Source organism: Erithacus rubecula (genome assembly GCF_903797595.1).
Source record: "Erithacus rubecula genome assembly, chromosome: 2".
NCBI classification, from domain to species: Eukaryota; Metazoa; Chordata; class Aves; order Passeriformes; family Muscicapidae; genus Erithacus; species Erithacus rubecula.
The window spans coordinates 23,495,520-23,507,655 of NC_136685.1; the positions used below are offsets into that span (position 1 = coordinate 23,495,520).

At 36.5% G+C, this 12,136-nt stretch overlaps 1 protein-coding gene across 4 annotated transcripts in view; it reads right to left on the bottom strand.

Annotated features, from left to right (window-relative positions):
* Positions 1-2,142: 2,142 nt before the first annotated feature.
* BMP5 (bone morphogenetic protein 5) overlaps positions 2,143-12,136 on the bottom strand; it is a 56,615-nt gene continuing 46,621 nt past the window's right edge. For all 4 annotated transcript variants that reach the window (XM_079297690.1, XM_079297689.1, XM_079297688.1 and 1 more), the window contains 3 exons: positions 10,045-10,121; positions 8,111-8,221; positions 2,143-4,464 (listed from right to left, as the gene is read on the bottom strand). In XM_079297690.1, the coding sequence (XP_079153816.1) occupies positions 4,315-4,464; positions 8,111-8,221; positions 10,045-10,121 (338 nt within the window). In that variant the 3' untranslated portion in view covers positions 2,143-4,314. The remainder of the gene's footprint in view (positions 4,465-8,110; positions 8,222-10,044; positions 10,122-12,136) is intronic.

Here is a 12,136-nt window from a genome sequence, read left to right on the forward strand (position 1 = left end):
TAAAGCATTAACATCTGCTAAAGCAATGAAAATATTCATTCATATTAATAAGAATAATCGGTGGTGCCTATTGGAAGCAAAAATGTACAGGAAGAGAACAGAAAGCATTTAGCTGGAAATAGAGCTGGGATAAGTGTCTGTGTCATGTGTTGTAAATGTGGAAAACAGAATACAAAAGGCCCATTTAATTCACATGAGATTCATGACCTCTCATGTACCATGTTTGGTGCTGATTTATTTGAATTAAGATGGCAAGAAAACCTCCTCTCACTGTTTTTTTTTGTTGCATTTTTAGTTTAGTTTTCTTTTGTTTTTAATCAAGCTCTTGCTCAAGCTCTGTGAGTAAGAATTCAGTAACACATTGTAAATCACATTTTGCAAGTTCTGTGACTTCAGATGAGATAGTAAAAGATAATGCTGTATAATTCACATGTGGCTGGTTTGTCATTCAGGCACCACATGTCAGATTCTCCCTCTGCACTGCTGAATGTGTGAGCAAAAAAAGCTGTAGAGACTGCAAATAACATATTTTTAAGGCAATTTTTCTGGTAGTAAGATTTTTTTTTTTTGCTGTTGCTGAAACAATTCAGAGTCTAATGAGTACAAGCCTAAGCCATTTTTTAAACAATCTTTGAGTCAAATTCAATTTATCATTAAACTTTTCCAAAAGAGGAATTGACAAAAAAGCCCAAAAAAACAACAACTAACCAAAACAAAACAGAAATACACAGTCAGCAATCAAACCTTCCCCAGTAAAAGTAGAGAAATTTATGTTCCAAAGCAAAAGTGTGACATCCCATGATGATAACAGAAGATTTCTCAAAGCTTCACATATGAAATAAACATCTGAGTAAAACTTTTTCTACAATGTAATACTATTTTTAAGGTGTCAGGGATTGTCACTGGCTATAATTGCTCAAAGTCTAGCCAGAGTCACTGTCCTAAACCTACTCTTTATTCTTTGGAGAGAAATGGGTGAATTGCTATCCAAAAAAGCAACTTTTCAATGCTGTCCCTAAGAGAGTCTCAGTTAAGGTGTGTACAGCATAGGTGTAACTCACACCACTCATGGATCTATCATTTACCGGAATGAGACCCCGAGTGGTTGGACCATTGACTCATCTCATAATGTAAAGATTAATTACTGCTTTATAGTTTTACACATCCCAGTATGCAAAACAAACAGAAAAGGCCTGGTTTCTTATTCCTGCAGATAGCCAAGCTCCTCGTGTGGCTTCATTTTGACTGCCTACCTAATCACTCACACCAATGGATATTTTCCTAAACATCCCTCTGCAGAAGAAGGAGTCATGGCACTGTTAACACCACCAGCCCTTCAGGTGGATGCACAGTGGAATGAAGCCTGATCATCCTTCTCTTTGGAGACACCCACACCAACAGCTCCCCGAGATCTCCCTGCCTGGGTTTTGCACTGATCCAATGTATTGCTCTGTTGTCAGCTACCAGACAGCTTTGTAACATTAATTCTGGATTTTTTGGGTTTCCAGTTGTTAAGGATGTCAGAACCTTAAACAACTTGATAAAGAGCAAAGCTCTTGTGTCCTAAATGATACTGGAATAGTCTTCATAAGAGAAATGGATGCAGCTACAGATAAGGGTAAATTTTCATATAATTATGTACACTTTACATTAAATATGTGTATATATATTATGCATAAATATATATAAAATAATAGGTATTTCCTAGGACAAAGGAAAAAAAATCTTGCATTAATTACTGAAGAGGAGCTTATTTCAACAGGTTGACATGAAAACATGCCTACATTTTCTTCTCCAGAGAATGCAGGAAGTTTGATGCCACTATCCTTTATTGCAAACAGAGGAATGACCAGTTATGGATTTATTAGGCATTTAAAAAAACATTTCGCCTTTCTATTGTATTTTGAGTAGAGTACTAGCACTTGGATTTGAAGATATGATTTTTATTAGTAGTGTAGATGGTTCACCATCTGCTGTTTGAGAAGCAGCAAAATAAAAGCAATTTTGCAAAATGTCTGTACTAAAAATTAACAATAACAAAAAGTGTCTGTAACCATTGATGATCTCCTGCTTTTCCTTCTAAAAGGACACATCAAGTCAGTGTCATTTTGTCATGGGTCTAAGAAGCAAAGCCACAGCAGAGGAAAACATTATTACAGGTTTATTATGTCTCAAAATATAGAAATATATTCCAACAGTATATTTTAAAGAATAATATAACAATAATCTTCAGCTTCTTAGTCTCAAAATGGTACACCATTATTTAAAAATATATTACTTAATGTACCCAAAATTTACTATCCATCAAATTCCATTTCTAATAAATTGAGTTCAAAAAAGCCTATCCACCAACCCAATTTATACAAAAAACCAGTATTTTTTGAACACAACAGATTCGTTTAACTTTTCTAAAATGGTAATTCAGATGCAGACCTTTTTTCATATACATTCTTGTTCATGAACTGCAACTAAATGTACATATGTAGGTAATATCAGTATAAAATACAGATGGGAGTATATTAAAGGGAAAGAGTTCCCAAGACTGAAATCAGAACTGCTAATTTTTTTTTTAATTGAGTGTATGCATAGAAAGGATTTATGTATTACTCCAATAGCAAGATAAAATAAATTAGTTTCTGCAAAAACAGCAGCCGCCTATTCACATGCATACACACAGTCACACACATGCTGATTTTATCAGTCTGCAGTCATCTGAGTTTTCTGAGATATGTTTTAAATAATCAGAGAAGTCAGAGTTTACATGAATAGACTGTCTAAGAAGAAACTTGCAAATCCTATCCATTTTTAGCAGCTCTTTGAGAATGGTTTAAAGGCAGCATTTTTAATGAAGGCAGTTCTTGATAAAAGCATATGTTATAATTTGCCATGTAATAGAAAAACATTTCTATTTCCCCATTTTCATAACACTAAAACAAAGGGGTGCCCAAAGACATTAAGTGTAATTAATTAACTCAAACCTGTGTCTAGTGGTGATGGGAATGGTAATTTTTTGTTGGTTGTGTAATTCACAGACAAAGGATTTAACTTAGTGGGATTCAAATTCAGTGGGATTCAAAAGTTATTTATATAGATTTAAGAACTATTAAAGTTACAATAGTTAATGCTAAATAAAAGGAAAAGTATCCCATATTGAGTCTCATTATTTAAACAAAACCCCACCTGATAGAAAAGCAGATGGGATTGCAAGTAGGCTTCAAGGTACCCAACATCCTCTTATGAAAGATATTTTTTATCTTTTCCTGAAAACAGCCACCACCAGGGATAAGATTTTTGATTAAACAAGTGACAACTGCTGTACCCCCTGTGCCTTCCCTTGCACACTCCTAAAACACCTCCAGAAGTGGGAGCTAAACAGAGCAAAGCCCTTCCATACCCTGTATTCTGTACACTTCATGTATATAGCAATTTGTGTATGTTATGGGAAGGCTTGTGTGGGGTTTATTGTTTGACTTTGGCTTGTTTTATACTATTATAAAAATGCCTACCAGAGCAGTGTCATAGATAATAGACTGATATGATTTGAGGTAAGAATGTTGTAGTTCAATTTTTAGTGTTAACTTGGAAAATCATAGATAGAGGCAAGAGTCTGTCTACATGGAATTTCTGAAGCCTGGAGCTTCAGAAAACTCTGCATCTCCAAGCCAAAAAGTAACATACTCCTCCAGTTACACTCATCTTGTTAGAGAAAATGGTTATAACAATTATGTGCACTTTTTTCACTTCTATTTTTTATCTGCTATTTATTTACTTAAGCACTGTTCAACATTTCACTTTTTCTAATGGAGCAGAACTTCTAAAAGAAAAAATATGTTTAGCTGAGCAGTTTTGTTTAGTTTTTTCTCCCTCCTACGCCTTTTTCTAAATAAATATCTTGCCACAGTTTTCATTGGCATAATATAACCAAATGCATTCTAGTTCCTTTAACAATACAAAGCAGTTATGGAAGTTCTGGAGTTTCTAGTTTAAAAATTCTATACAAAAAGACTTTACTTTAGAATATTGAACTGGGATAAAGCAGATTTCAGTATGGTCAATTGAAAAAATAATTTGTGAACTTCTGCTGCATGGTGAGATGACCCATTAAGTAAATGGTTCTGAAATTTTGCTCATACAAAAGAAACTATATACTTTAAAATAAATAAATGCTACTATGTACATTATACTGTACAATTAAATGAGAGATGACATGAAATGGAATAAATTTAGGCCTGCCCTTTCATCAGCAATGCTCATATCTTGACTTTATTACAATTTTGAATAAAACCCTCTGCTTTAGATTATTATTTTTTTATTTTAGTGGCAGCCACATGAACGCACCACCATATTCCTGTATTTTTTTAAAATAACATTGGAGCTGTCATCAAAGTAGAGCACGGAGATTGCGTTCAGTTTTGTTGGTGCACAGCATGGCTTTGGTACATGATCGGGGAACATCAAGTGAACCTGAAAGACAGATAAATACATAGCTCATATATCAAACAGAGAGGTGCAAGGACAATGTCAGTGCAAAACATGTCTCTGCAATTCAGCAACGGCTGTGGTCACAAATTTTCCTCGGTTAGCAACTTTAAAGTGGAGCTTACCTCCAGCACGTTTTTCTGATTTCAATTGCACGGGCAGAGTTACACAATAAAAGCAGATGGAGAGATAAATGAGAAGCGGCCAAGACAGAAAGTTGGTTTTCAGATGAAATTTAGAGAATTGGAGTTAGGCAGCTGCTCAGGAAAACGTTTAAATATATTGCCCATACTGTCTTTGCTGAGGTCAGGGCATAACATGCAGCAAAGGCTGAAGCCCCAGGTCTCACCAGGACCCCAGCATGTGCTAAAATGCTTTCCTGTGTTGAGGCTCAGTGTGGAGGAAAATCTACTGCAGACAGCAAAGGTTGTGCAGGCAAAGCCTCATAACTAAACTGTTTTCAGCTTATGAAATGGTAAAGTGTGGGGTCTCAGTATGAGTGCATTTAAATGTCTTATCTAGGTATCAGTGGATCCAATTCTACTTCCATTGAAATAAAAATCAGTTCATAAGGGTGGGTGCCAGCTGGACAGAATATTTGGGGCAGGGGCTGAAGCAGAAAACTCTTTATGTTCACCAGGCTGAAATACATCAATGAAAGGTTAAAGCAAAAGAAAAGAGTTTTGAAAAGTGTCCCAGAACAAACAAGACCTAGTGGAAATAAAATGGGGGAAATACAAGTTCTTTGTACTTGAAAGAAGGTTGGATGTAATATTCTACACATGCTGAAGACTTGGAAGATGGAGAGGCCAGAGAAGAGGGAATTGTAATAGAGAGGGCAGGAGATTATTAAGGCATGGATGAAGACTTCAGCAGTAATAGATTTTGTTTGTGTGTTAAGTCTTTGTAAATCTGTTAGAGCCATCTGTCTTGCAGTGATATAAACCCAGAGCCTTTGCCAGACAACAGAGAACAGTCTATCAGGAAACGATTTTTACATAACAGTTGCCATGAGAAGGTCTTTTGAAATGAGCAATAATAAATGCTGAAGTAGCTGTTTTGTAACAGTTTAAACACACATTTAAAAACTATTTAACAAATGAATGGCAAAGCACTGTAGGAAAAAATCATTGTGCCTGATTTGGGCAGATGTTTGTCCAGCCATAAATCCTGGTTCCACCAGCCCCTGCCAGCCCTGATGGAAGATCCATAGCCCCACAATGCCCCCATGGAAGAGATGTTCACATCTTTGTCAAATGTTCACCCCAAATTCAGTGGAAGCCAACCTGAGGATCCACTGCCTTGCATGACCAGGGGATCAACGTGCCTATTCTGAAGGTGATGCAGGAGACAAGAAGAAAGTTCATAGAGCTCATTAAATGCACCCTGTCTATTATTTATATGCATCTGTATTGTCTGTTTGCCTGAGCTCAGCTGCAGAAAAACAAGAGAGAGAGAGAGGTACTGTCCTGTATTTCTCCTATTCTTGTTACAAAAGGAAATAAAAAAGAATCAGTAAAGTTTGGAGGGGTACCAAGGAACAATCTTTTCCCAACCCAAAGAGCAGGCTTTTTCAGAATGGTGTAATCAGTATGGCCAGGAGGTGACTGCATTTGGATTAGGGTGGAGCATATGAATAATTGCTTCCCAAGCCATCCCCATATGCACACCTTGTGTAAATCTGAATTTTGTATAATTTAAACCAGAAAGCATTCAACTACTGTTATCTCATCTAATTTATGTACAGCTAAAATTTAATTGGCCTCATGATTTTTTGGCTTCACTGAATGCATGTATAGTACATGCAAAGGGAGATACACAATTCCAAAATGGCTATAAAGAGAAGAAAAATTAAGTATCCAATTTAAAAAAATAGGACAAACTACACACATTTCTTAACAATGGGAAAACAACCATTTTGGACAGGAGAAACACACAAGAGAAAGTAGCACTGAGCCAACTCTTATTTAACAGTCCATAATTGCAGGAGGGAACTCTAACCTGGGGATCTCAGTGATATTGGCAACTTTTCTGGACAACGCTTGCATAATACTGAACTATTCCTTTGCTGACCTAGTTCTTTTCATCTCAGGACTGCAGATATGCTGTTCTTCATTGTCTTCTAAGAATATTGCTATATTCCTTGCCAACTGGCATTTTCTGTTCCCTTTCACCTGAACTCCTTAACACACTTCTACTTATTTTCAGCCTCTGACATTTTCCCTTTTTTTTTTTTGTTTGGAAAATCTTCCTGACTGGAATCCTAGTATAGAGGAATAATATTGCATTGGTGACTGGACTTGGAGAAGGTGAGTAAACGAAAAACTGAATGGAAGGGAAAAGGTCTCAGCACATGCTGAGTTTTTGACAATGTACCTCTCATAGAAATACTTGGCAATTTTCACAAACAGAACTTATTTGCTAAGAGAAAGAAATAAAATTTTATTTTCATTTGTTTGCTTACTTGGTTTTGGGTTGTTTTTTGGTGTGGGGTTTAAATTTGAGGACGAGTGTTTGGGCCGGTGTCCCAGGTAGTAACTCCACTCATTTCTCAAGGGGGAAAGGTTTTCCAGGCCCAGATTTTAATGTGAAAATATAAGAAAAATATCATTATCCTTGGACAGGTTCATCAGCATAATCTGATGGTCAGGATACCTTACCATTATCAGTTTAAATCAAATGGAACCTTAAATCCATGTTTCTCTAATCTCAGTTGACTGCCTCGAACTTTCCAGAAACTAACTGGGGATGACAACCCTTTCCTGTTCTCATTTCATGCTGTGACTCCCTCCTTGTGTTTTATCTCTCATTCCTCTCCTTCTTAATCATTCTGCTAATACCAGGGCTATTCTGAGCCAGTTCTCCAGCTGGCACAGGTCGAAAATCAGTTTTTGACCAGACTGACCAGACTTTGGCCTCACAGCATTACATTTAGTCATAGTCTAAAGGTCATGATTTCTGTAGCTGAATGCTGCTGGGGTAGAGGAGACCTAGCCAGCTGCCTCAACTAAGATCATCTTTTTGGCTGCTCCAGCTGAGGCACAGGAATAAGCACATAAGAATTAGCAGAGGCAGAAAGCTGGCTGCAAATCCCCTTTTACATGTACCAGGCAGAGCAACAGATCCAAAAACACTTATTTTTGAATTGCATTTGTAAGCCAGGCATGACTGAACACAATTTCTTACATGCAAATGCATCTGTTTGCAAAGCTTCACATTAAATTACAGTGTAAGAATCTCTGCCAACAGTTGACAACAGAGGTCCACAGAGTGGCCAAGTGTCATCATTTTTGGAAGGTATAACATGTAGATGTTAACATTGAGCTTCAATAAACTGCAAAAACTCTTGGAAGTCAGACCAGGGGGCCCCTTTGGTTCCTGTCTACACAATTCTCCAGTAATATAACACAGTCTTCTCATGTGCTCTTGCATTTGAAATGGAGGTGAAAGCTACCACACAGGCCAACCTGAGCAGTTCATCCTCTCTCCAACAAAATCTCTAAAGCAGGTTTTGCAATGAGTTACGATTTACCCAGAAATAATCAAAAATTCAGTAGTAGTAAAGAGAAGAGTGTGAGCAAAGACACAAACAAGTGGAGCACAGGCAGCTATAGCCCAGTGAGAGGCATACCAGAGTCTGGACAATGGCATGGTTTGTGGCGTTCATGTGGGCATTGAGGGGGAAAGAACACTCTCCATCACAGTAAAACGCAGCGTAGCCCTCCGGTGCAATGATCCAGTCCTGAAACAGCAACAAACAAACTCACTCATTGTATTTCCTCATTCAGGGACTTTATATCAAACTAAGACTTGCTCAATGACAAAATGAACTTTAGAAGGTGGCATGAATTAAATGAATGGGGTTTAAAAAAAAAAAAGTGCTTTCTTTGTTCATGCAAAATTGAAATGAAAATCAAATAAACCTAAAAATCTGTACTGAATACCAACTAATGAGGCTATAAGGGAGATTAAAATACATTTGCAACATACTTTTACTTCCAGACTAAAAATCTTGAGCACTTCTTGGTGCAATAAAAGTAATTAAAATGCATTATCTTCCTTCAGCACGTACTATATTATTGTGTGAGACTGTGTGTTGCTAGTGATTACCTGTTGGCGTGTCAATGTATCATACATTTTTAGCATTTCAAGCAACATAGCATGGTCAAAAGACCACAAGAGGGAAAATATTTTAAAATGTTAATGAAAGCTGTGTGTGTAGTTTGCTGAATTCCTCCTCTGCCAGGTAAAGGAGGTGCTGCAGGAAGGGCAGAGAGGATCAAGCAGCTATTTCTTGGGATTTAAAACTTTTTTTTTTTTTTAATCTTATTTCATTCTGTGTTTCACTGATCAAATATTGCACAGTGTAGCTCTGGCTTTCCAGATGAAACTTCTAATTCTCATAATAGTCTTTGTGTTAAAAATAGATGTTCTTTTCTCTTTGGCTATCGTGGCCATTATGGCCACTGATCTGAGAGCCTAGCACATCTTGGAGCATACCAGAATTTACTATCCAAAAAAAAAATCCCCCAAAAAAACTGTTGATATCTGAAAAAAATCCCCTGTAGTCAAGAGACAATGGCTCACTTGTTCAGTGGTCTGAGTTCAATACCACAAGCCTGCTCTGTGGCCCTGGACAGGGTAATTATGCTTTGCAGACTTGGGAAAACAGCCTCTGCCTACTTCTTCAGGCTGCTGTGGGGATAAATATACTACAAAATATCAGACAGGATAATGAGGCCATATGAGAACCAGAGCTAGATACATAGAGGATGAGCTGTCACTAAAGAGATAACATACTTTTTCTCCTCATAGACTTGTTTTGCTCCTGGAGATTTGTTTTAAAATAATTCAGAGAAATGTGAAACAGACAGACAATCATCCCTGAGTTCTTACCTACATATGCAATAGCTATAGGTGTCTGAAGGCCTTCTTTTTCTTTCTTTATAGATAGTTCCTTGCTTTCTGGGAAAAATCTTTAGATTGATCTTTATTTTCTTTTCCCATAATGCCCTGCCTCTGACTTCATGACCTTTTACTGTAAGTACACTATTTTTTTGTTAGTGTATGGCAGAATGAGTTTTCCTCAGAAATTATATAAAATTAGCTGTGGTATCATAAAGATCACTGAGCAGTGATCCAAGATTTATTTCCCTAAGGGCCCTACCCAAGTGAAATCTCTATGACCTGCAGCAGACAGCACTGAACAAGGGAAGTTTAAATCTAAACTAGTGAAAATTTAAAGCATTTCATTACATGGTGTGGTGATTTTGGTTTCATTTACTGCAGATTCACTCATCTCTTGAGTAGTAGTTGAAATTTATCTTTATGTGAATTAATTGAAATCATAAAGCTGCTAGTGTATGCAATATATTTGAAAGAAGAGCTAAAAAAGGTAAAGTTATAGTAATACTGATAAGGACTTGTTACAAAATGTATTTAAAGAATTCTTCTCTTATCATTGTAATACCAATTTCCATTAAAAAAACAGGGTGTAAATAATGGAAGACTTTAAAATAGATTGTCCCAATTTGAACTGTTAGAAAAGAGCATTTATAATCTTACCTGCCATCCTAAGTCTCGGAAACTCACATAAAGTTCATGTTTCTTACATGCTTGCTTTTGCTCACTTGTGTTGTAATCTAAGGAAGTAAATAGCATTAATAAATTATTTGGAAGCATTGCTAGAACTGACAAGCTTTAGCTATTTTTGAGATCTTTACCAAGCTGTACAAAAAAAGGAAAACCATTCTCTCATTTATATTCCTAGGATTAGTTGTAAAGGCAACATAAACCTGGAAATACAGAATCAGCACAGTCAAACTGACATGATTTCTGTACGCTGGCAAAATAATGCATACAGCATTAGGGGAAACAGGTCTACAAGATGTCTATTTGCTGGCTAGCTGGGTACCACCTCTGATAATCAAAGAGGACAAGTGAGAGTCTGATGCAAAATATGGGGAAATTGTCTGTAGGTTGGCAGGGTCTTAACTGACAGGTAAGGAAAGTAGCCCAATTCAAAAAATGGATTAGCAGAAATAAAAAATGCCTTGAAACAAGGGAATTTCCAAACATCTCTTAGTTAAACACATAGTGGCACATATTGTACTTCCTAAATTTTACCATGTATTCTGGAAATATTCACCACTTGATGGTCTTTAATTGTTAGTACCAATGTAAACCAGTAGATGAACAGGTGCTTTTTAAAGGACTGAAAGCTCACTGTCAGAAATGTGTCAGGATAGAAGGACATCAAGAACCATCCATACATGCTTCTTCATGACAACCTTATTCCTGGAGAAATTCTAGTACTTCTTCCTTACTGCTCCTAAGTAACAGGAAAGGAAGGGAACAGGGTCATGCCTTCATGGCATTAGCCCCCAAAATTGGTTTGTTCATGTGATGCCATAAGTGAGGCATGTGACAGAGCAGGGAGTACAGGCTGTCTCCTCTGTTTCCAATTCAATAATGCTGTAGGTGACTTTTTTTAACCAAAATAGCCACTCTGGGAAAAACAGCAGATCAACAAAAAAATCACAACAGCAACAACAAGAAGAAAAAGCAAACAAACAAACAAAACACCACAAAACTATATCAAGGAAGACATGGGAAAAAACCAAATCTTTCTGTTTCAGAAAAAGATTTTTTTAAAGCACATTTCTTTTTTAACATTATAAGACTTGAGACTGAAATGGGAAGGTCTCTGAAAAATTTCAGGATCATTAAGATTCAGGGAGAAGCTAATTTTTCACACAATGAAAGGAATTTCTACAGTCTGTGAACTAGTCTGGGTAGTTCTTCAACATCCTTGCAGAAAACTCTTCCAAATATATTGCCTAGGGGAGTTTTTGCTGCAAATTTGTCAAGTGTTTCTTGTCAGCCATCCTGACTTCTGCTGTCATTGCTTCTCTGGGTTCTCTTCAGCTTTGCTGGGTTCTCTTCAGCTTCTCTGTGTCTTTCCAAAGATGTGATGGCCGCAACCAAACACAGTATAAAATAAAATAAAATAAAATAAAATAAAATAAAATAAAATAAAATAAAATAAAATAAAATAAAATAAAATAAAATAAAATAAAATAAAATAAAATAAAATAAAATAAAATAAAATAAAATAGTTACTTCAGGCTTGTTTTCTAATATAACTCAGAATAGGAGTTTTGCAGTAAAACCACACTGTCAAGTAATCAGCTTCCAAACTTTTTTTAATATATTCCTGCCCCATCAGCCTTTGGAGTCTGTTGTAGTTATACAAATCGATGAATAAAGAACAGACTGGGTAGGAAGATGTTGGTGAGAACTGCAGCATGATGGGGCTGCAGCAACCAAGGTATCCCATCTGAGGGATGACATCAACAACAGCTCAGCAACCTCTTGAAAGTCAAGCAAATATGGACAAATCCACTCTGGTTGTCTAGGAAAATCTTGACTGAACTCAAATTCAATTAGGAAGCAAAAGTAATGTGTAATTGGGACAAAACACATAAAAATAATATAAACATATTGCCTGGCTGTGTAAGGATGGATATTAGGAAAGCTAAAGCTTAGCTGGAGTTGAAACATGAGGGATGTGAAGGTCAACAAGAAACACTTCTACATGTGTATTCATAGCAAAAAGAAAACATAAGAAAAACACAGCTTTGTTGTTCAGTGGAGC